A 25,112-nucleotide genomic window follows, 5' to 3' on the forward strand; every position below is an offset into this window, starting at 1 on the left:
CTCTGTGCTGCAGGAATGTGGAGCTGAGGTGGTGGAGCTGCTCCCCTGGCTTGCAGTGAGCTTCAATCCAAGGCACTTGTTCCTCAGGACATGGAGATGGGACCTCCCCAGCTGGGAATTCTGGTTTGGAAGGGATCTCTGGTTCCAGGCCACATTGGGCAGGGCTTGGCACAGCCTGGCTTAGTGGAAGTGTCCCTGCCCAGGGCAGAAAGTGAAATTTAAATTTGGTGATCTTTAAACCCTCCCAACCCAGACTATTCTGTCGTGCCTTGATCCAGTTTCAATAAGAAGATGAGCAAAAGCTTTTGCAATTCCAGTGAAATATTTAACAAATCCTTAAATATCCCTGTAGCACCTGGACATCACAGAGCTCACAGGTGAGATCAGTCCTGTCCAGTTGAGCATAAAGGACCTGAGAAGAGCTTGACAGGCAGAGTTTTGGTTAATCTGGATGTGTTTTTTTCTTGATGAGAAATTTGGTGGCAAAGAAGTCTTGTCCAGCAGTCATGGATTGTAATTTTATTGTTATTTTACCAGGAATTGGGTGTTGTTTATTATAATAAGCCAATCCCAAACAAGTGATTTTATGTATCACAGGAGAAAGCAGTCACAGGACAGTAACAACACCTGAACTGGGTGCAGAATATTTTGCACATTCTAGAATATTTCTTTCCTTAACTTTTATTCCATTTCTCTATTTCTCTCTCCAATTATTGTTCCTTGCATCCCTGCTGCCTTTACCATGGATTTTTAGCTTTGTGGAAAGGGCTCCTGAGTCTCATTCATTCCTCTATGTCAAGCACCATCCATGCTGGTAAAATTTGGGATTTATTCCATCCTCCATCACTCAGAAGAGCCAGGACTCATTCCCCTGTTTAAAAAAAAAAAAAAAAAGAAAGTATTAAACAAGAATATTATATGAATTGAAATAAGAATTAAAGATGGTGTCAGTACAACTACAACAGGCAAGCTGAGAAATTTAGAAATTTCAAGATTTAAGGCATGGATTCATCTTGCAGACTTTGGCAGTAAAAACGTGGATGGGTGGTCACATCCTCCTGAGGAGCTGGAAAAGTTCTTCTCCAGGGCTGGAGCAGAGGTGTGGGATTGGCACATTTTGGGGAATAAAGCATTTTAAAGAGTATCCCAGTGTGCTGAGGGCACAGAGAGATTCCAGGGAGCAGGATGGCTCACACTGAGCTCTGCATTCCTGGGAATTTTTAATTTCTGGATTTACTTCAAAAGAGTTTTATGGACTTTCATATTGTCAGCAGGACTGACCTGAACCTCTAGGTTCTGTCTGTTTGCTTAAATGAGAAAAAGGCAATTTTTACTCCTGTTATCACTGCAGCTGTGGATAGGAGAGACTGAGATGAGTTTGATTTCTCCTTGCACATCAAGTGATGCAGGGGTATTGAGTATCTTAGTCTTGATATCAGATACAGGGGGTGAATTTTCATGTTCAAGGGGGCTTTTGTTGAAAATTTATTTTAATTTAATTCAGTGTAATTCAGAATTTGAAAATTGAGTTGACTAATCTGGATTAATCAGAGGCACAATGAATGGAATGCACCTTGAGGTGTTTCACAGATCAGACTAAATCACATATTGATGAAAAATATCACAAGTTGCTCTTAAAACACCTCTGACAAGAACCATTTTGTCTTGGACAGTTGTCCTTCCTTTCCCAAAGGCCCAGGATTTGTAGCTCAAACTCCAAGTAAGACAAGATGATGCCGTTAAACCTTCAGGTTTTTCTGGGAACCAGAGTTTTTTCCATCAAATTGTAAATTGAACTTGAATAATCCTGCTGTTCATGAGAACAAGTGCCTTTTGTCCCAGCTGTGTGTCCCAGCTGTTTGCTTGTGTCCCAGTGCTCCATGGTCACCTTTTCCCGAGCCTTTTCTGAACTGCTGAAATAATAAAACACAAGAATTATTCATTTCTCTTACCCAGTGGCTGCATTTTAATGGTCTGTCAACTTCAAGGAAAGATTTGTCAGGTAAAGCCTGAGATGACTTAGGTAGTGATCATCCCTACCTGCCCTAAAGGTTTTGTGCATGAAATAAATCCCCTGGGGTTTTTCATGGAGGATGTGTGGAAGAAGGAAAGGCAGAGGAGAAGAAGGAGAAGGTTTTATAAAAATAAACCATTTATAAACAGCATTAAAACACGTCAAGGGACGTGCATTCTTCTGGTGGCTGCTTGGATTTGTTAAATTAAATCACTTGACCTCTGTTTGGTCACTTGGCAGAGAGCAAATATATTCATGAAATGATGACTCCTCTGGGCAAATGATTTATAAGCTTCCTCTCTTTCTCTCACCACCCTTCTTGAGAGAGAAGAGATTCACAGCACTTGAAAAATAATAAGAATAAACTTAAAACTTGTAGTGGTGCACAAAGCAACACAGGGGAGTGCTGGATGACATCCAGATGGGAAACTTGGAAACTTCATCAAGTTAATATAGTTTATAATTCTTTTTATTTTTATTTTAGTGAGATTGACATGGGTTGTCTTTCAATACAGCGTAGTAAAATCATTCATGAATTACCTTTTCCCTCTGCACACTAGAAACTTCTCCAGTGTTTTTTTTTTCAAAATGTTTCTGCACCTGTTGCCCTGATTAACCTAATTTTGATGGTTTGTTGTCATCTCAGAGTTGAGGGTCCCAAATCTGACCCTCAGGCTAAAACTAATCACTCCAAAGGAAATGCAATTCAAAAACCCGACATGCCCTAAGTAAACAACCACACAAATCCTTTTCTCATTCCTGTTCCCAGGACCTTCATTTTGTTTCTCCTGGCAAAGCACTTAAAATTACTTAGAAAATGTGGTCATCTATAGTATCAAAGGTAAAGCAAAATTTCTAAAAGATCCTACAAAAAAAAGCCTTTTGCTACAGAAAAAGTCACCAAATGCTGCCATTCTTTCTGTGCAGGATGAATATTCTGAAAGGGTTCTGCTGGTCCTTACCTACTCCATTTTTCAGCATTCCCCAAACACGGGTAGAAAGTCAAGATATTGCTTGAAACCATTTTGCTCTTGGAACAGCCAGTGAAGGGCACTTCTGACTCAACAGATCATGACTCAGAAAATTGTTTAGTTGCTCTACCTGCACTGAGTCCCTGTTCTAGTAAGCTACAATACTCTTGAGTATTTGTAATATTCTTTCTGTTTCTTTTTCTGTGGCCTCCAGGAGCACTTGGGCTTGGCTCAAGATGTGGCACCTTGATCCATTTATATTTAAGTGGATCACTCTCCCAAGATCCAAAAGGATCACTAATCAAGCTTTATATTCTCCAAAAATGAAGCTTTCAGTTGCTTTTCACTCTTCCATAGCTGTTTTTCCTAATCCAGTGCCAACATCAACCAGGCTGATGGCAGACTAGGCCAGGAGGCAACAAAACCAATATTTCAAGATTATTTTGATTCTTGTGCTATTTGGTTTGAGTATTCTATTTTTTTATTAATCTCTGCACATGATAAGGCAAGCTGAGAGAAATCTGCACTAATAGAAACACAAAAGCCAAAATGAAATTAAAAATAAGAGTTTGGGGATGAGGAATAGGAAAAAAGCATTTTGTGGAATTTTCCAGCCTCAGACATGGCTCTTGGACGTGTGTAAGACATAAATGAGTTGCAGGTCAAAGATAATGCTGGAATTGGAGGTTTAAAAGCGTGGGCAGAGCAGGAAGCTTCCAAGAAGGGTTTAAACACCAAAGTCCTCAAAACCAGCAGATTAACAAACTCCTGCTGGCCTCCATCAGCTTCACTTCCAGGATGATGCCTCAGTGACCTCAGACATCCATCAGTTATCCCAAATTTGTCTTCCCAGTTATCCCAAATTGGTCTTCCCAGTTATCCCAAATTGGTCTTCCCAGTTATCCCAAATTTGTCTTCCCAGCTGCAGCACCCGGAGCAGGAGGGCTGAGGACGGGCCCTGCTCTGCCCAAGTGAGGTTACTTGCTATTCAAAGCAGGAGCAGCTTCCCTGGGACTGACTTATAGATCCAAATGGAAATGATTCCTGCCCTGGGCTGCTCACCATGACCTTCAACCCAGTGGAGAAATCTATTCCTCCTATCCTGGCTTATTTATTATTTGTGAAACATTCATGACTTCAAGTTCCAGTTAAGATTAGTTTGGCTGCCTGTCATTATTTTTATGTTCAAGGTCAGATTAATTCCTTGCATCCAGCAGTGGGGAGCTTCTTGAAAAAGCACATTTTCCCCCTCTTCCTCCAGGAAAAAATACACTAAACTTATGGTCTAGGATGCATCAGGTCCTTCCATCCCTTGTAACTCCTGCACCTTTTTACTGTGAAAGTATTTCTCTTGCTGTTATGTCTTTCAAAACACAAGCAAAATTTAGGTGTACAATAAAATCCAGATTTTGCACCAACCACAGCAAAACTCTTCACCAAAAAAAAAATAAATGGGATTAGACTTCAGTTTTTATCAGTTTGGCTGCACCATCCTGTCCTTGCAGCCTCTGGTTGTGGAAAGGTGAAGCTTTCCAAGCTCACCCTGAGAACATTTTGCCACCTGAACAGGACAACACTTTCCCACAAGACCCTGAGACTTCTTGAAGAGTCTGAGCCTGGATTTTTTTGACCCATAGGCTCATAAATGGATATTGAGTTGCCTTCAGGTCTTCTATAAATTAGGAAAATCAGAAGGAGCTGCTTTGGCAGTTTGATTTTGCATGTGTGCCTCCCTCAGACATTTTCAGGACAACCCTGTGGAATTTTGGTTTCCCTTCCAGCTCTACACACTCAGTTGGTGAAGCAAAACCAAGCCCTGTCCTGCATCCACATGAAACTTCCAGCAGAGCCACACCCTGGCCAGTCACTTGGAGTAATCACTGCAGGCAAATTTATAAATTATTTTGCCTAGCAAGATGAGAGTATTTATAAAAAATGGATTTGGACTCAGAGATTCTTCACACACATGCTGCTGTGAAACAGTGGCCTGGGGTTTCTCTCTGTCACTGAGCCAGTTTCTGGCTGTGAGGTTGAGAGGAAAGTTCCAAAGCCACAGTGGACCTATGTAAAAGCAAGAGAAATCACCCCTGGTATGTGGGATCCATGGGGAAACCCAACCAGAGAGCCCTGGGATCTTGGGAAGGCAAAGGAGCTGCTCTTTTCTCTGTCTCGTTATTTCTTCCTCATCTGCATCAGGGCTGAAAATAATCTTGTTTGATCTTCAAAACCCTAACCTGTCCTATCTTTTTTGCCTTTCTATCCACAGCTTGGATATTCCAACTTTCTCTTTCCCAGAAAACTTTGCAGTGCCACAGTTGCTTCCTCTTGATCTGTTTAACTCTTTCTTCTCCAAGCACAAAAATCCAGCATTTAGGTCTTGTATTTCTTGTCTTGTTTAAAGGTCTGTCCTCACTCTTTTTCCTGGCACTGCTTCCACTTCTCCTCAGTAGTTACACAAAATATTCAGGAATTTTGGGCAGACAGCACCATATTATTTTCACCTGGTTGTGACTTCCACAACACAGCAGCACAAGTGAGTGAAATATTACAGCTGTAAGGTCTAGAAATAAAAATAAACTTTTTCTCTGCCTTTATGCTGAGGGTGCTCATCTTTGCAGGGCTGGGTTTGCCAACTAAAAGCACCTCTGGGGAAGGGTCTTTCCTCAGCTCTGGCACTCTGAGCTTGGCAGAGGGGCTGTGCAGGGTGTGTCGGGATTGCTGTGCTCCTGCTCTTGTGCTAACTTGGAAAAAAACCTTTTTTTTTGTTCCCCTCTAGGGTCGGTGGGAGAGTCAGCAAGATGTGTCCCAAGGTGCCACAAACTCCAGTAGAGGCATTAGTCCATCTCGTACCTCCCTGCCAGGCTCTGGGCAGCAGAACCACTCCCCTGATGCAGGTAAGGCTCTTCTTCAGCTCACAAAACTCCTCTGATCCAGGTAAGGCTCTTCTTCAGCTCAGAAAACTCCCCATATTCAGGTAGGGCTCTTCTACAGCTCACAAAATTCCCCCGATCCTGAGAGCTCTTCTTCAGCTCAGAAAAGTCCCCTGACCCAGATAAGGCTCTTCGTTATGTCATAAAACTCCCCATATCCAGGTAAGGGCTTTTCTTTATGTCACAAAACTCCTCTGATCCAGGTAAGGCTCTTCTTCAGCTCAGAAAACTCTCCTGATCCAGCTAGGGGTATTCTTCAGCTCCCAAAACTCCCCTGATGCAGGTAAGGGCCCTCCTACAGCTCAGACAACTCCCCTGATCCAGGTAGGGCTCTTCTTCAGCTCCCAAAACTCCCCTGGTCCAGGTACAGCTCAGGAAACTTCCTAAAGGTGGGATAAAGTCACTGCTAAATAAAGTCCCAGCTCCTGAGTGTCACTACAAGTCAGAGAGTGCTTTCCCTTGGCTAATTCTTTGACCACAGAAGTCATCTTAGAAAAGAAGTTTTGAAAGTTAAAACTTCAGTTAAAACTTCTTTTTAAAAGAAGCTTTTAATATTTTTTTATAGGGGTTTTTAGGTAAGCTTTGGGTTTTTTCCCTCCCTTTCTCCAAAGAATAATTCTTTTCGTGTATGAATATTTTGTTTTTCCAACAGGTATTGGTAGCCTGGCTGCTTCCTACCTGAATCCTGTCAAGTCCTTCGTGCCTCAGATGCCAAAGCTGCTGAAGTCCCTGTTCCCTGTGAGAGATGAGAAGAAGGGCAGGCAGAGCTCTCCCCTTGCACAGCAGGTAAGGCATTAAATCACCCACAAAATCACCCACAAAATCCAATATTGGTGAGTGCTGCTGGCCTTGCTGGCAGGGAGATGTTTTAGAAAAGTTGTTGCAGAGCAAACCAAGATTTCATCCATTTCCCCTCCATCCTGTCCAGGGCTGGTGGAGCTGCTGGAACTTATTGACACACACTCAGCCCACTTGGCTTTTTCCAAGTGCCAGCTCCACTCCCAGGGTGATTTATGGGCCTCACACTTGCAGCAACAATGGTAAAATTTATGAAGGGCACTTAGTGTTGTTTGTGTATTGCCAGGAGGAAAATGTAATTCTATTTTTAATTCCTTATTTCATATCTCCACCCCTCACCCCAGCTCGTGTCACCTTTACCATCTTTCCCTGTGTACTTGGGGCAGTTGCTTTTGTTCATTCTTATCTCTTCCACATGTCAGGGAAACATTTGATTTCCTTTTTTTCCTTTTGGATGTTGTGCTGCTAAACTTCCCACCTGCTCCAGATGTGGCTCCTGTGCTCTGAGCAGAAGTTGATGCACAGTCAAGCTGGCTGGAAAAACACTTTTGTCTTTTTAAAAAAAACACCAGATGAAATAGAAAATCCCATTATAAATCGTATAATCTCCTTTATTTATGAGGAATATTTATTTATAAAGGAATATTTCCCTCTAGAGTAAATTTTGAAGGTTTAACAAACTGTTTTGAAGATGAATCTGGAGATTCATCTTCAATCTGAAGATGATCTGGAGATCTGGTGTGACAGTCTTCGGTATTCCATTCTGTCCGTGCTGCCTCTGCTCTCACCCTCTTCCTTTACCTGGAGTTCTGGAAGCTCATCACTTATTAATTCAGACTTTTCTTCACCTCTTGCCATGCAGGCAAATATTTTAAAGAATATCTTCCTCCAAACAAACCCTAAAATCCTTCAACAACTCTTTTTTTTTTTTTTTTGTGGATGAATCCAGATCTTTTGTTTGCTACAACAAAACTTGCTGTTACAAGAACATCCCAGGAAGCTGTTTTGGCATAATAGAAATACAGTAAAATATTAAATAGCTAGAGCAAAAATAAATCTACTAACACTTAAATATTTTTAAAAGAAATTCCTGGCACATGTAACACAAATAAGAACAAGGCAGGTTTAAAATATTCTTAGCTTGATTGGGGATTCATTTTACATTTTAATCTCACCTTTTGCTCGGTGCTGAGGCTGGAATTGTACAAGCCCCCTCATCTATGAACTGTAGAGAATTAAAATGAAGGTGGTGACTTTCTTTAAAGGTATTTGGGTATGGAAAGATGCAAATAGGTGCTCTTACAATTGCAGTGAGAGCCTTTCACACCTTCTTGAATCCTCAGTGAATCAGTGAGAGCTGAGAGGAGAAACGAGGCCTAATTTCCTGCCTCTAGTCTAACCACCTGTTCCCACTCCTTTCCTGTTCAAGATCAGTCCTGGATGATTTGTCTAGAGATCAAGTTTTAAACTACAGAGACATCTCTTTAATGAGATTCTAGTTTATGTTATGGATTATTATGGAAAGTCAACCAGGTCATGATCTCAACAATTTTTAATAGGAGGGAAAATGCTATTAATGCTTTGTTTTTTTTTAAAAATAAAGAGGAATGGGTGATGCTTCAGTGGTTGTACTGGAGAGCAGCCCAGGGTTTCCATGACCAGTGGATCTGTGTAATGTAATGAAATGCTAGAATTATTCTTTACTTTCAAGTTTTGCAATGGAACAAATCAGCTGTGTTGCAAATGCACCTCCCTGGTTTGAGAGATTTTACAAATTCCTTGCATCTCTATCCATTGGGAAATGGGGCTTCTTCACTGCTGTCAGCAATGCCAGGGAATTGTGGAATTTCCTGAGGTGGAGAGATCCACAGGGACCATTGATCCAAGCCCTGGCCCTGCACAGACACCCCAACAATCCCATCTTGTCCCTGAGAGCATTGTCCAAACACTCCTGGAGCTCTGGCAGCTTTGGGAATGTCACCATTCCCTGGAGAGCTGTTCCAGTGTCCCACACCCTCTGGGGAGAAACTTTATCCTAATCCCACCCTAAGAAAAGATGCACAGAAGAGAGAATTAAAAAAAAAGCAGAAGGAATTGCCCCAGAATCAGCTCCAGCTGCTTCTGTGCAGCACAAAAATAAAGAGGTGCCTTTACAGCAAATCTGGCTTTTGAAGATCATCAATATCCCATCCCATAATTTCCAGTGCTGCCTCTTTCTAATGGCCTGAGGATGCAAATGTGGGCAGAGGGGTTGAGCTGGGGGTGCTGATGGGTGGCTGGGGCACATGGGGGACTCAGGGGGTCACCCCAGGCAGGCAGGAGCTGCTGTGGGGCTGGAGAAACTGTGCCACGGAGGGGACACCAAAATTTACCCCTGATAATTTTTCTGAGACCTTTCTGAGCCTCAGGGAATACAGAACAGCACCTCCAGGGCTGTGGGAGAAGGAAATTTAAGTGCAGAGTGGCAGGGGACATAAATGAATGTGCAAGGTGGGAGAAAAACCTGTAAGGGAGAGGCAGAGTCTAAAGGACTTTTTTGGGCTTTAACTGCAAAGGAATCTGACCCTTAACTGGGAACTGCTGGGGTTTTGTTGCTGTAAACAACAATTTGGGAGAGCAAGGTTCAGGAATAGAAATGACAGAGGGGATGGAAGAATCTGAATCTTCCTTTCCTGGGCTGGGAGCTGAGATATGGGGAGATTCAGGTTGGATTTTGGGAAAAGGTTCTTTCCCCAGAGGGTGTTTGGGCTCTGGAACAGCTCCCCAGGGAATGGTGACATTCCCAAGGCTGCCAGAGCTGCAGGAGGGTTTGGACAACACTCTCAGGGGTGCACGGGGTGGGATTGTTGGGGTCTCTGTGCCAGGGGTTGCTCTGAGTGATCCTTGTGGGTCCCTGCCAGCTGAGGATATTCCATGATCCCAGGAAAAGCAAATTTCAAATTTCACCAGGACTATTCCAAGTGGGTGTGGTACCAAATCTCTGATCCTGTGCTGGTAAAAAAAGGAGATCAGTCCTGGTCAGTAATTATACAAATACACTTTAAAAAATTATTTTAACAGCTTTTTATTTCCGTCCTGCCCGTTGCTTGGAGCAGCATCAGCATTAAAGTGGGCAAGCCCACCCAAAATTAACCTTTACAAAGTCATCTCCCCTGCTTTAGAGTGATTCCTTGTGCTTTGAAAACAAAAAAAAAAAAGGCAGAGACATCCCAGTCAATTCATCCCACCTCCTGCCAGCTGAGGATATCCCATGATTCCATTAAAGGCAAATTTCCAAGGAGCAGGACTGAACCTTTTTCCAGGTTTGGAATTGAAGTTAAGTTCACCATGACTATTCCAAGTGGGTGTGGTACCAAATCTCCCTGATGTACCTGTGCTGGTAAAAAAGGAGATCAGTTCTCATCAGTAATTATAAAAATTACACTTTTAAAATTATTTTAGCAGCTTTTTATTTCATAAAATAAAATCACTTGGAGCAGCGCCAACAACTAAGTGGGCGAACCCACCCAAAATTCCCTTTACAGAGTGATCTCCCCTTGTTTAGAGTGGTTCCTTGTGCTTCAAAAACAAAAAAAAAAAAGGCAGAGACATCCCAGTCAAGGTGGTGGCAGTGAACAAAATTGCTGTCTTTGACCTTCTGCTGCAAGTTTAGTAACTAATCTGGAGAATAATGAACCGCAATTAATGAAATCTGCTCTCGTATTCAAGTGTGTTTCTCAGACAGCACATAAAATAATTGAAAGAACTTCCTGCTCTCTAATTAGTTAGATTGAATTAATTTGGCATAATAGGATTCTTTATGTAACTTGCAGAATGGCTTCCGATGAAGCTGTTTATGTACCTAAAAGATTGGGTTCTGATGAAGCTGTTTATATACTTTAAAGTTAGAAAATGCCTCTTTTCTCCTTTATCTGGTGCCTTTGAATTAATTGCTGGTAGTCTGTAAATAATAAAAAAAACCCCAACAATTTAAACCTTTCTAGATGGCTGGAATTGCTTTTTATTTTGCAGAGTGCAACATTTGGAGCCTTCTGACCCTCCCTGCTGATGGGGAGAAGCTTAAAATCCTTGTTTAAAATATGCAGGTGGAGGGAGAAGCAGAGTTTCATCTGCCTGTGCTTAATTAGATTATGTAGGAATTGAAACCCCTCTTTTTTATTCACATGCTCCTCTTTTTTATTCACATTCTGCACCAAGCAGAATTCCTGTTCTTTTCCCTTTTGACCCCATGGCTTTCCAGGAACTGTGTAATCACATTTCAGGGCATCACTGGGTGCTGACATTAAAAATGGACACATTAAATTCCAGTTTCTGGGTTTTTGGAATTGCTGTGGCAGAAGGAAATTCCTATGGCCCATTTGGTGAGTGGATTTTCGTCACCTTCCTATCCAGGAATCTTTTTGGATGCTCAGATGTCTTGAGAGATAGATCTTGACTCACAGATTTACTTAAAATAAAACAAAAAGAGATGAACTCTTCAAATTTCCATAAAATTCATTTTTGCTTTATGGTGTAGCCACATGGAGAGGGCAGCTGTCACTTCTTTCCCTTCCACCTTCTAATGCAGGCATAGAAATTAATCTTAAAAACTAATGAAATGCAGTTAATGAAAGGCTTTCTAAATAGACAAAACCCTTTTCTGGCAGTCCATTAAAAAATAACAGTTCCATGGATGGGCCTGGTGCACAGTATAATTGCTAGAACTGACATTCCTTAATCAAATGTAAATAATGTGGCCTCAGAGAACCTTCTTTAACATCTTGAAGGGGTTTTTTCCTTCAGAGTTCCAAGTGAAAAAATCATTTGGATGCTGCAGTCAGCAGAGCTCGTGTGTCTCCTTGTGACTCAGTTGTTGGTGTTTTGATTTCTTTTCTGAGCTCGGTTTTCCCTGTCATCCTCGAATACAAATAGTTTTTGATGAGAATGAGTGTGGAAAACTGGCTTTGGAAGTTTCAAACCACTCAAATTTATTTGTAAACTAACTTAAAAATGGGTATGAATTACTCTTTTAATCTGCCAGGACCTAGAAATGAAGTAATTGAGCTGCATAGGAAATGGTGTGGTTAATTTTGTATAAATTGTACTAGAAGTGGGGAATTCTGATGTCTTATTACAGGCTGAGACATTTCTCATAGGGGCTGTGGAATAAGAGGGAGTTGTTTGGGTTAATATTTAAATACAGAGTCTGTTTAGAGAGGAAAATGAGCAAACACAAAAAAAAACCCCAACAAATTAACTTGCACTGGATTTCAGATCTCCTTGTGGAAGGTGGGAGATTCTATATTTGAGTGATTAATGACTTTGCAATCAATTTGAAAATAATTTTCAAGATGAATATTTTTGGGGCACTTTTAAAAGTGGAATCTTTTCTTCTGGGCTGTCCCCTAGGGAATTTGGAATTGTCCCTGGAGTCCCATGCACACCTTGTGGAAATATTTTATCCTGAGTGCTCCAAACTGATTTAAATCTCTGTTTAATGAATTTAAATCTCTGTTTTGCTGCAGAAGTTCCCAATAGCTGCTGTTAAATAGTGATGGGACCATGACAGTGTCAGTGGGAGGGTCCTTGGGCTCAGCCCCTCCTGTCTGGGGATGGGAAAGCAAAAAGAGCAGTGGAAGTTTGGGATTAAATCCCTTTAGGATTGTATCAACCTTGGCTAAGCCATTCCTGGCATTCACAGGGCAATTCTTGGCTGCACTGGCCTGATTTGTTCTCCTAAATGCCACTGAACTTTCTGCATATTGGGTGTTAATGCTGAGGGATTTTCATCCAAGTGACACCAAATCAAAGGCTTTGCACTGAAGGCATCGGTCACTGCTGCCAGAGGCATTTCACAAAGTGCTTAATGACACAGAAATACCAAGTGTGTTTTGCTGAGCTCTTTGAAGAGGTGGCCATTATATAGATGTGGACTAGATGGGATAAAAAAATGTTCGTTCAGGATGAATGTTGGTGTCTCTGTAACTGAGGAGTGACACACAAATGCTTTTGCTCTTCAAGCTCACCAGTGAGGCAGGTTGGGCTCTGCTTTGGTCACCTCAGAGATGGTGCAAAGTGACCTCTCAGTGACCACAAAATGTCAAAAAAAAAAAAAATCAAAGATTGATAGAATCACCATGGAATCCTGGAATGGTTTGGGTTGGAAGGAACCCTAAAGCTCACCCAGTCCCACCCCCTGCCCTGCTCAGGTGAGACCCCACCTGCAGAGCTGCCCCAGCCCTGGGGCCAACAGCAGGAGGACCTGGAGCTGCTGGAGAGAGTCCAGAGGAGGCCACAGAGATGCTCCAAGGGCTGGAGCTCCTCTGCTCTGGAGCCAGGCTGGGAGAGCTGGGGGTGCTCACCTGGAGAAGGATCCAGGGAGAGCTCAGAGCCCCTTCCAGGGCCTAAAGGGGCTCCAGGAGAGCTGGAGAGGGACTGGGGACAAAGGATGGAGGGACAGGACAAGGGACACCTTCCACCATCCCAGGTTGCTCCAAGCCCTCTCCAACCTGGTCTTGGACACTTCCAGGGATCCAGGGGCAGCCACAGATTCTCTGGGCAATCTCCCCACCCTCACAGGGAACAATTCCTTCCCAATATCCCGCCCAAATCTCCACTTTTTTGGTTTGAAGCAATTTCCCCTTGTCCTGTCCCTCCATCCCCTGTCCCCAGTCCCTCTCCAGCTCTCCTGGAGCCCTTTAGGCCCTGGAAGGGGCTCTGAGCTCCCCCCTGGATCCTTCTCCTCTCCAGGTGAATCCTCCCAGCTCTCTCAGCCTTTATCCCAGAGCAGAGGGGCTCCAGCCCTTGGAGCATCTCCATGGATTCCTCTGGACTCTCTCCAGCAGCTCCACATCCTCCTGATGTTGTCCCCAGGGCTGGGGCAGCTCTGCAGGTGGGGTCTCGCCTGAGAGGGGCAGAATCCCCCCATTTCCTCCCCTCCTTCCCAAAGTGTGGGACCATCCCATCCTTTGGGGTATTTCTGGGATGTGAGTGCACCCACCTGGGGCATGTGCAGCTTTTTATATCCTCATCACCTCCCTGCACAGAGCAGCAGCTCTTAGGCGAAGACAATCAAAGGTGCTTTAAAGGGAAAAGCTTTCATGTTCTCCCTCACCCTTGTGTTTTGTCGGCTTGGTTGAAGAAATCCTGCCAGTATCCATCACTGTAAAAAGCTCCTGGATAAATAGATACATCAAGTTTAGCAGCCACTGCCTACAAACATTTAATGATAGAATTTGGCTCTGGATCCAGAAATATTTTTCAACCAGCAGTGTCTTCCCAGATAGTCCCAACACTTTGCTTTCAAATTCCCCAAGGAATTTGACTGCATTTCATCCCACAGGTCTGGTGTGGTGCCCTCTGAGGGGTTCCTGCCCTGCTGCTTCTTGTCAGCACCAAAACTGGCAAGTGTTCCCCCTCAGAATTCCTTTTTTCTCCCTGTTTTTCTAAACTTTGCTTGGCAAATTTTCTGTAATTTGGAGATCTGTCATCCTTTCAGGAGGAGAATTTGATGAGGAGTGATTAAAGCCTAATGGTTTCCTTTCCTTTGCTGTGTGATGCCAACTGGATTTTTAGATTTTTGTGGATTTGCAAGTTGTAATACTGGAGGTTTTGGAGAGATAAAAAACCCAAACAAACATTTTATTTATTTGTTTTAAAGAGAGAAAAGGGAACTGATTAAACTGCTTTAAGTACTTTTCCTTATTCTAATTCTGAGTGCTTATTTCTGGATAATAAGGCTGGACAAATTTTATAAAACCTAAACTTTGCAGGGGTTTTTCATTGGTTTATTCTGAGAGATAAAAAACCCAAACAAACATTTTATTTATTTGTTTTAAAGAGATTCAAAGGAACTGATTTAACTGCTTTAAGTACTTTTCCTTATTCTAATTCTGAGTCCTTATTTCTGGATAATAAGGCTGGACAAATTTTATAAAACCCAAACTTTTCAGAGTTTCTTCATAGGTTTATTCTGATCTATCTGCTTGCTGGAGCCCCATGTCCTGATCCAGTGAGGATCTCAAAATGCACAAACCTTTGCACCCCAAACAGAGCCAGTTTGCCCTGAGCCCTGTTCTGGTGGTGAATTTTCATTTAGCAGGTTTAGGAACAAGCCAAAACCCCCTCCTCTCCTCCTTCCTTTTATTGAACTGAAGCTTTAATGTCTTTAAAATATTTATTTGGTGACCCTCTTGGGGTTTTGACCATTTTTGTCTTTTTATTTTCTACCTTGAAGTATTTTGGTTTTTTAATGCCTGGCACAATCTATGTATAAATAAAAGCTGTTCCTCTCCCATGTTTATTCCTCTTGAGGGTAAGATCAGTCATGTCCCTGCTTTACTGGGCTCAGAAGGGATGCAAGAGAAGGTTCCTCACTCTTCAGCTGGAAGATTTCAGTGCTGAGTTCTGAAAATCAGAACTGAGCACAGAACTGTGTGTTTGTACAGAAGGAATCCTTGGGAAAAAAAATAAATAATAAAAGCAGACAGCTCCCAAATTGTGTCATGTGTCTCCCTTAAGGAGCTCTGCCCCTCAGAGCCTGAACCTGCTCTTGCAGTGCATTATTTAACAGTGCTGAAGAGATTTTTCTGCCTTTTTCTTCTCTCTCCTTCTCTTCATGCTTCTCTTTCCTGAGGTTCTCCACGGATCTGGTGGCTCCTTCCCCTGCTGTGTGACAGCCCAAGCCAGCAGCATCACCTCAGATTTGTATCAGGTGTCACAATGTGCTGCTCTGCTCTCAGGAGAGGGATTATTTCAAATCTGCAAAACCTGAACGTGGAGCACATGAGGGCCATTTATTGTCAGTGCCAGGAGGAATGTCCTCCTGGAAAAGGGGATGCACAGACCTGGATTCTGCCCTCCTTTTTGTGTTAAAGCCAGTAATGATCAGGTCCAAACTGAATTTAGAGACTGGAAAAGGAGAAAGAGTTCTGGAGATCAAACCAGAGATCCTAAAGGTTGGAAAAACCCTTGAAGATCAAGTCCAGCACCACCCCCATGGTCAGGACCAGTCCATGTCCTCAGGTGCCACATCCAGGTGGTTTTGGAACATTTCCAGGGATCCAGGAGCAGCCACAGCTTCTCTGTTTAACCTGTGCCAGGGCCTCCCCACCCTCACAGGGAACAATTCTATCCTAATATCTAACCTAAATCTTTTTTAGCTAAAAACTGTTCCCTCTGCCTGTGTAAAAAGCCTCTCTCCCTCTTTTTTTTTTTTTTTTACAAACTCCTTTCAACTACTGAAAGTTTAGTTTTCCATCCTTTCATGACAAAGCTTTGCTTAGGATCCCAAAATTTCAAATGCAAGCCTTAACATTTACCAGTTTGCCAATATTTAATCCTTTCACTGACTGATTTCTCTTCATTTCCCTCCCCCCAGGCTGTCCCACGAATTATGGTTCAGCCAGCCAGTCTGGAGGCCAGTGCTGCAAGGATGAAACAGGTGAGCACATCCCAAGATGTGAGGATACAATTTTTAATTTCACCTGCCAGAGGTGGCCAAAGCTTCAGCTGTTTAAAACCTGTTGCACTTGTGCTGCTGCCTGGCTGTGAGACTGAAATTCTGCTGGGTGTTTCAGGTCCTGCTAAAACCTCCTCTCCTATTCCTGCTTCCACTTTGATATTTGAAAGCATTAGCAGATAATTAGCTGAAATTTAGCTGGTTTGCTGCTTTAAAAAGGAAAATTTCTAGGCTCTGACAGTGTCTATAAGCAGGATGTGGCTATTCTAAGTGTGGAGCTTAATTCCCCATTTTTGCCATGATACCATGGAAAAAACTCTTGCTAAGATGGAGAGAAAATAGAACCTGTGATCTCCCACTTTCCAGCAGAATTTCAGTGTCCTGAGCAGCACATCAGCTTCCTTCCACTGTGCTTTTATTGTCTTAGAAAACTCCATTTTATCCAAAGGGAAAATCCAGAGAAAGAGCAAAGCTCCTGAGTCCGCATGGACACCACCCTTGCCATAGGAAAGTGAACAATATGGTTGTTTTTGAAAAAAAACTTTTTTTTTAATTACATTTTACTTAGCAAACCTTTGGTTCTGAAATTGTAGTAATCCAGTCAAATCCCTCTTTCTTCAAATGCTGCTTAAGTTTCCAGTGGAAAAGGCATTTTGGGAATAAGCTGAAAATCCTGTCGTTTGGGACACTAGATGGTAGAAATCACAAAATTGTGAATAATAAACAAAAATGTTCACCTGAGACAGGATTTGTTCAAATCTGCCCTTTTCCCACCTCTTTTTTCACCCCCCCTCCTTCCTATTAGCACTCTCCCCCCTCCCTCCTTCCCAAAGAGATTTAGAGACATCCTAATCTTTTAGAGTACATGTGCTGGCAAAAGATATTGATCTATCAGATTTAGTAAACTTTACAGCCAAGAAATACATCACTGAAATGGGCTGTTAATCTCATGAGGTGCAGTTAATTTCATCCTCTGGAAGTGCAAGGTGCTGGTGGCTCTGAGGTGGGAATGGCATTTGGAAATGGGGACAGAAATGACACTTTAGGTGCAGGGGGATGATTTATCCACCCTGAGAGTTAAGCCAAATAACTGTGAGAGACTTATGGATCATGGCTGCTTCCCATTCCATATAAATCCTGCTGTTCAAACAGCAAGTGACCACTCCTGTAATATAAATAATTCTTCAGTAAATACTGGGGAGTGTATTTCTTGGGGTTGACACTTCCCTTATTAATGGCAGGAGTGAGCTGACAATCTTCCCACGCCGGCAGGGCTGACTGGGGATCAGCTTCCATCTTCTGCACATGGCAGCTGCACAGGGATTTAGATAAGCTCAAAGCCTTGCTGCTTGCCAGAGCTCTGGGATCTGTGCTTTGAGCCCAGATGTTTTGGATGACACAGCCCCTCTCCCCCTGTGTTTCAGATGCACCAAGAGGAAGCAGCAAAGCGGGAAACGGTGGCGCAGACGCCCGAGGCGGACAAGAGTGTGGAGAAGACACCCAAAGTGCCTTTGCAGCAGCCCACAGGGGACACCCAGGCCCAGGACTGCCAGGAGGGCCCTCCCAGCCCCCTGAGTGAAGCCTCCAGTGGGTATTTCTCCCACAGTGTCTCCACAGCCACCCTGTCCGAGGCCCTGGCAGTGGGAAGCGACGCTGGGGCTCAGCCGGGAGCTCCAACACCTGCAGGGAGTGACTGCCCTGCTCCTGCAGGGACTCAGGTCCCTGCTGATGTGCAGGACAGGGCTCCTGAGAGCTCTCTGGCCACAAAGAGGGAGAATCCCCCCACCTTCAGCCTTCCAAGTGCTCCCCACAAACAGAGGGACAGCCCTGAAGTGAATGGGAAGTCGTGCACTTCTCCTTGTCCCAGCGAGCAGGGGAGCGATGCCTCTGCAGCCACTGATGCAAAACCTCTTGTCTCTACCTCCACTCCAAAGGAGTCAATATCCAAACCATCGGTGGAGTCAGCCAGGAAAAAGGAAACATCCCCTGGGGCTTCAGAACTGGGGTTTCCCAAAGCTCATCCCGACCAGCCCAGCGCTGCTGCAGCCTCGCCCTTCAAAATCCAGAAGGTGAAAACATCAGAGCTGAGATCCTTCACCAGCATGCTGGGATCAGACCCCACCAGTTCCCTGGGCACAGAAGAGCAGCAGGAAGGAGAAAAGAGCACCTCCAGTGCCCGTGGACTGAACCACAACGGCTCAGAGACAGCAGAGGAGAAACTGGAGGTGATTTCTGACTCTGAAGATGCCAATGAAATTCCTGAGTGGCTGAAAGAGGGAGAATATGTCACAGTTGGCACCAATAAGACGGGCACCGTCAGGTACATCGGGCCCACAGACTTCCAGGAAGGAACATGGGTTGGTGTGGAGCTGGATTTTCCTGCAGGTAAAACATCCCCTGGGTCAGGTGGGAAGCAGCTGGTGTGTCCCAGCTGGCAGAGCTCATCCTAAAGCTGCTTTTTTGGGGGGGTTTATTACCCACTGGGGGGTTAATTGCTCATTGCAGGAGGCATTTTGAAAAGGGAAATGTAAAAGGTCTTCCCTGCTGTCATCTTTTCCCAACCCTTTAGAGATCCCAACCCCTTTGAGATCCCAACCCAAACCATTCTGTGATCCCTGACTGCCCATTTTCACTCATTTCTTTGGTTTCTCACACTGAAGTAGGAATCAGGATTCCTTTTCCATGCAGTAGCTGCAGGACAAGCCTTGTGTCCATAGGATTCTGTTCTGGACTTCTGCTGTGAGGATGAGGGTGTTCAAAGCACAACAGGAGTTGTGGGATTTAGCTCAAAGGGACATTTAGGCTAAATGTGTTGCAAAGTCTCTTAATAGGTATTAAGAGGTAATAGGATTTTATTTTAAAGTAAGCTTTGAAATTGCAAAAGACTATTTCTGTGTGTGTATATATAGAGTATATGTATATAGTGTGTATATATATATAGTGTATATATATATAGTGTGTGTATATAAATATAGTGTATATATATATACACACATTATATATACACTCGATATAGATATAGATATAGATATAGATATAGATATATGTTATATGCATCCCTGTATATGTGAAAAGCAGTAGGAAATAATCACCCCCTGACCACCAGGTCATACAGATAATTTGAGATTTCTTTCAGCATCTCATTTGTCATCCCTGCCTGACTCTTACCTGTACAGCTGTGGAGCTCCCAGAATTTAGGGTTTCCAGGATTTTTTGGAAATCCTCTCCAGGACTGGGGGAAGTCAGGGAGTGCCAGTGGAAAGTCCAGGAGAGGTGCAGTGACAGTGAGAGAATTTGGGTTACCCAGGGCATGAAAAACTCCTTATTCCAATCCTCTCAGCCAGTGCAGCATTCCCAGGCTGGGTGGTGAATCAGCACATCCCAGGGAGCCCACGCTCCTCCCTGCTGCACATTTGGGGTTGGAGCGGTTCATCCACTGTTTAACACTGTCCAGGATTCAGAAATCCCAAATCTCCCTGTGCCCCTCCATGTCCTCATCAGAGCTGAACTGGGCAGTGACTTCCCAGCTGCTTTCAGAAAACTCTCTGGAGTTTTCCATCCTGGAAAGCAAACTGGAGCTCTTGATCCTTTTGCAAGCTGTAGTAGTTCCTCAGTCCTGGGTTTGTGCCTCATTAAAAAAAAAAAAATTAAAATATATATATTTACAGATTAATTTCAATTTTGGAAGGTCATCTTCCCTCTGTCAGGCTGCTCCAGTGCTGATCCTGTAACATCCCAGTAAGCAGCAACTTCCATGGAAAAGTCAGGAGATTTTTGGCCTGCTGAGGACTCAGCTGCTGTTGTTGCTGGAATTTTTTTTTTCACCCCCTTCTGTTTCCACAAGGAATAAGGCCCTGATTTGTTGGAACATGGCACATCTGCAGCTTCACCTGGGGAAGGTGGTCACAGAGTGGTGTCTTTGTCACACTGCAAACAGGGATAGAACTCCAGGGACATGGAAATCCAAGTCCTGGCCACGTGAGGGTACATTGGTGCTGGTGGTGGAAGGAGGAAGGAAACTCCCCAAAAGCCAAAGCTGTGACTTTATGTCATTTAAAGAGCTGTTGGATCTTTCCACCTTCCCTTTATGGATGGGAGCAATCCCTGAACAGTTCCCCTGAGAATTTTAAATTATCTAAAATGAGAAATAGAAAGATCTCAACAGCGCCAGCACAGAGAAATTATCCTTCCTGTTCTGTGGAGGGTTTACAACATGGCAGGAGTGACAATCCTCAACTTCAAACACCAGCTCAGAAAGCCAAAATCTCTTTTAAATGTCTGTTTTTCCTTCCTTCCTGGTACTTTAGTAATGGAAATGATTATTTACCACATTTGGAGAAATAATAGAGCAAGTGGGAAGGAAGGACAAGGCAGAGTGTCCCAGTCCCAGTGTTCAGAGTCACTTGCTGGGGTTCAGCAGGGAAATTTTACCTCCATGGTGCATTTTTAGGGACCAGTTGTTCTCCCTCTCAGCGCTTTCTCCTTGCCTCCTTCTCTGGGTGCAGTAGCACCAATTTGCACAGAATAAAACCCATTTTGTAGGAAAATATCCATCCCTGTGGCTTCCCCATCCATGAAGTGTCCAAGGCCAGGCTGGATGGGTCTTGGAGCACCCAGGGACAGCGGAAGGTGCCAGGTAGGACCGGGATGGGATTTAACCCTTCCCAAACCAGTCTGTGACTCCCAGATTCTCTTGTTGCAGGCAAGAACGACGGCTCCATCGGGGGGAAGCAGTATTTCAGGTGTAACCCAGGCTATGGGTTGCTGGTGAAGCCGGGCAGGGTCCGGAGGGCCGCGGGCCCCGCGCGGCGCCGCAGCTCCGGCCTGAGGCTGCAGGGAGCCGAGAACAGGAGGAGCGGGAACTTCTCCGGGTCAGCCTCCAACCTGGCCTCCCTCACAGCCCTGGCCAAGGCAGAGGGAGGGTCTACGCTGAGACTGGAGAAGAGCCAGAAGAACGCAGAGAACAGGAAATCCTGGGCGAACTGAGAGATCCCAGCCCAGCAAACGCCCTGGGATGGCGGCCGGGGGGAGCTGGTGGCTTCAGGAAGCGAAACCAACCCGTCCCAACTTCCAGTTGGTGGCAAACACTAATGAAGGGTTTGTTCTCTCTGCTCTGGGTGATTGACATGATAATTCTTTGCCTCGTCGTGGTGCTGGATCCTTCGTTTCCTGTCCCAAATCCCGACGCCTCCGGGGGCAACCGATGGCAGCCGGCGCTGGGTGGGTGTAATGAGCTCCTTCTCTTCCTCCTTTCAGAGGAAAATCGGTCAAACCACAGATTCCCAACAGCCACAAAATCCTCCCCAGGCACCAGTGCTTCCCTGGAAGTGCAGGGCAGTTCCTGAAGAGCCTCCCCACAGCAACAGCTCTGTTGTAATTCCATAAGGCCTGTGTCAGTATCGTGTAATCCGCCGTGAAAGGGCAAGGTGGGAATGATTCCAAAGGGACAGAAGAGTGAAAATAGAACTTTGTTTGGAGATAAAGAACCCCAAAGTCCCTTTATTTGAAGAAGTAGCAGCCCTTGGGTTATGTGGCTGGGCCCAGTGCCTGTTTGGATCACTGCCCTGTTATCCCACTCTCCTGTGGAAAGCAGTGTGGGCTTCCCCGCTGGTTTGTTGGGAATGGGAGAAAGCCCATGGCCAGCTCTGTGCTATTTTTGATTTTTGATCCATTTAATGTTTGCTCTCACCATGACAGGATCCCCTCTCCCTTGCCCCAGAGTGGCAGGACCTTCTCCTTGGTTCTTCCCTGTGGGCCAAGAGGATTTTTGATTTTAGCAGAGGTGTCAGCACTGAAGTGCTCCCCTGTTCCCACCCAGACTTTGGAGACACCCAGAATTTTGCCAAGCAGGGTGTCTCTGCCCTCATAACAGGATCAATCCAGTCTATTTATTTTTATTTATTCTTTTAAAGCATGAAATGTTTGCGCTTTACAATCATCCCCCACAGAGGAGCTCTCCCAGCACCATCCCGAGCGCCCATCCAAAGAGGAGGTGCCTCTGTCATCCCCAGAACCTGCCTCTCTTGGAAAGAGGGAGGTTTGGGCTGGCTTTTATCAAACTTGATTTTATTTGTGGCTGGTTTTTAGCTGCCTGTGGCACAGGGGATCTGTCCCCGTCCGTGTGTCCGCGCACGGATCGGCCAACGCTTGTTTTCCTATCAAATCCTGAAAAGCCACAGATTTTTTTTATCCTGAGATGTTTATATCTTGTTTAGTCATCGTGGGGGGATTGGACAGCCTGAGCAATAGATGTTTTAGCTACGTGGGGACTATTTAGGATGCTAAATTAATGATTAAACTTTAATATCTCTCCAGTTGCTGCCCGTGGGTATCCAAGTGCCTTAAACATCTGGTTCCGAGGTCCAAGGGAAAGCTCCATTGGTATCAAAGGAGATAGGGATGCTTAGTGAAGGAGATAATTATGCTGATTTACTGTAATTAATATCATTTATGCAGAAGGAATAAAATTAAAATAGAAACTAATCTGTAGCAGAAATAAGCGGGCTGGGTTCCGATGCAGCCTGTGTAGAACTGCCAGGGGTTGTGTATCCTTCCAGCTTGGTGTAAGTAGTTTCAGTGTTTCCTAAATTTTCCTCAAGAAATCTTAATATAAAATGTACAGAGCAGCTTTTTTAAAGATATTTTTAGTGTACAGTTTTCCTTCTTTTTCCCTTTGCACGAAGCTCCTGTCCATCCAAGCCACGATGGGGGAGGAATTTGGTAGTAAAGAATTCTGATGCTGAAATCCCGGGTTTTAAAATTAAAACCGGTTTTACGAACACAACCCATACAGTGAAACTCTTCGTTCTGGGGTCTGAGGAGTCTTGCCAATGAAAGACCACCCACTAATTAATTTGATGCCTCTTACACTGCCTTGTTGGTTCCCTGAGCTCCACCCTGACCATGTTTTTAATTGCACTTTGTTCTGATGTGCTGCCGGAAGACGCTGACGTGAGGCAGCCCCTCCCCAGAGTTGTGTGTTTTTAGTCTCAGCATTTCAGATACTTGGGTTTAGGGATGTCTTTAAAACTCCTCCCTGTTTGCTCAGTGCCCCCTTTGGGGGAGATGCAAAGGGAGGAACCTCCAAGTCCTTTTGACGCCTCTTTTCTTGTGCTGCTGTCTGGGAATGCAGGATTTCCCCAGGGAAAGGTGTCCAGGCTGCAGGGGAGAAGCTGGGTTGGTGGTTCCCTGTTTCTGCTGCTGGTTATGAACTCCTCTGGCCTGTTTGGGCTCCAGCCCTGGCCGTGGTTTGGTGTTTGCACACCTGATCCAGGCTGGATTCCCTCTCCTCCCACCCTCAGTTGTGCTGCAGAACCACAGAGAGGGGTGTGAAGGGTGCTTAGAGCAGCCCGCACCAGTTGGGATAACTGGGATATCCCTCCTCTGGGATAACTGCTGCCGGAAGCAAATCTGGGGAGATTCGAGGAATCCACTGGCACAAGGAGCCCACGGTGCCTTTGTGGAGGGAAGACCTTGCTCAGAGCTCTCCTGCTTTTCACCGTTTCCCCTGACTTTAGAAACAAAACCTCTCCTCAGACTGCACCCTAAAATCAGCCTGATGCAGCACAAGCTCCAGAAAGCCAAAACCATCAAATCTGGCCATGAGGGTGTTCCTGGAGGGTTTCCTGACTCTCTCCTGCTCCCTCACAGCTTTCCTGGGCACGTGAGATCTTTTCTAAAGGTGTTTTTCAGATCTTTGGCACAGTGAGTGCACATTCCTCTGCTCAAAGCCATCTGTTACTTCGCCCCAGTTAAGCCAAGTGACCAGAAAAGAGGTAAAAATCATCATGGAGGTAATAATATCAATTTTTTACTGATAATATTAGAAAAACTCTACTCTCAGCCTGAAGGAGGAGGTGCTCTTAACTGGAACCACCCAGCACTGAGGCTGGTGTGTGAATAGCTATGCAGATTTTTTCCAAGATTTTCATGCACTTTATACAGGGAAGAAGAATATTTAATGCAGGAGAGTGTCATTTGTGTTGAGTGTCTCATCTCCTCTGGTGTCTCTCGGGGGTTCAGTCCTGCTGGCTGTGTCCCTGGATTGTGGGTGGGTCTCAGATTCTTGGGAAATGGTGTTGGTGGGCTGGAAAGGCTCCATCCCCCCTGTGTTTGCAGGGCTGGGGGTCCCTCCTCCTCACGGGGTTTCTGTGGCACCAGGCCAGCCAAGAGGAGGCTGCTCAGAGGGACCTTTTGGGGTTTTCTCAAGCCAAGCCACACCTTTTTCCTGTGTTAGGTTCAGCTCTTGAGGTGTTTTGCTCTCCATGTCCAAACTCAAGCCTGTTCACCCCAAGGTTCTGGCCCTTTGCTGTTCCATGATGTTGTTGCGGAAAAGGAACAGAAGCAAATTCTGTGTGGTGGCACCACCCGGGTCCTTGAACAGAGGGGTTTGTCCTTGGCTGGGGTGGAACGTCCAGCACCATCTCCTACAAAGGCAGAACCCCCTCCTTGCTCCCCACAGGGTGGGACCCCACCTGAGCAGGGCCTGGCTGTTGTCCAGCCCTGTCCATGGTGATGCTCCAACCGCTGGTTCCTCCGGTTCTTTGCACAACATTTCGTTTTCCCAGTGCCTTATCCCAGGGCTGCGGCCTCGGGGTGCCTGGATTTTAGGGAATGAGGTGGTGAGGAACGGTGTGGGCTGGTCACACTTCACAACACCTCCAGTGGGGTCACCATCAAGTGTCTTGTTCCTCCATCTCCCGTGTCCATCTTTGGTCTCTGCCCTCTCCACCGTTCCCAAGCCGTGATCCCATTGTTGGGTTCCCCGGAGCTCGTGTGGCCCTGCCAGGGTCAGACACTGCAGGGGCTCCGTGTACTTTAAATGAGCTGAAATCCAAAGAGACTTTGTAATGAGCTGTAAAGTTTTTAATTATTTCTGTACCATACTAAATTACTGTAATATTGTATCATACGTGCGATGCCGCCTGCAGGACCTGAATAAACATCTTCTTTAGAGCTGG

General features: G+C 44.9%; 1 protein-coding gene across 1 annotated transcript in view; it reads left to right on the forward strand.

Moving 5' to 3' along the window:
• KIF13B (kinesin family member 13B) overlaps window positions 1-25,112 on the forward strand; it is a 123,492-nt gene extending 98,380 nt beyond the window's left edge. Inside the window, exons 36-40 of the mRNA XM_059467726.1 lie at window positions 5,762-5,879; window positions 6,568-6,701; window positions 16,072-16,134; window positions 17,577-18,537; window positions 20,855-25,112. Coding sequence (XP_059323709.1) covers window positions 5,762-5,879; window positions 6,568-6,701; window positions 16,072-16,134; window positions 17,577-18,537; window positions 20,855-21,138 — 1,560 coding nt within the window. The 3' untranslated portion in view covers window positions 21,139-25,112. The remainder of the gene's footprint in view (window positions 1-5,761; window positions 5,880-6,567; window positions 6,702-16,071; window positions 16,135-17,576; window positions 18,538-20,854) is intronic.

Source organism: Ammospiza nelsoni, chromosome 3 (assembly GCF_027579445.1).
Source record: "Ammospiza nelsoni isolate bAmmNel1 chromosome 3, bAmmNel1.pri, whole genome shotgun sequence".
NCBI lineage: Eukaryota > Metazoa > Chordata > Aves > Passeriformes > Passerellidae > Ammospiza > Ammospiza nelsoni.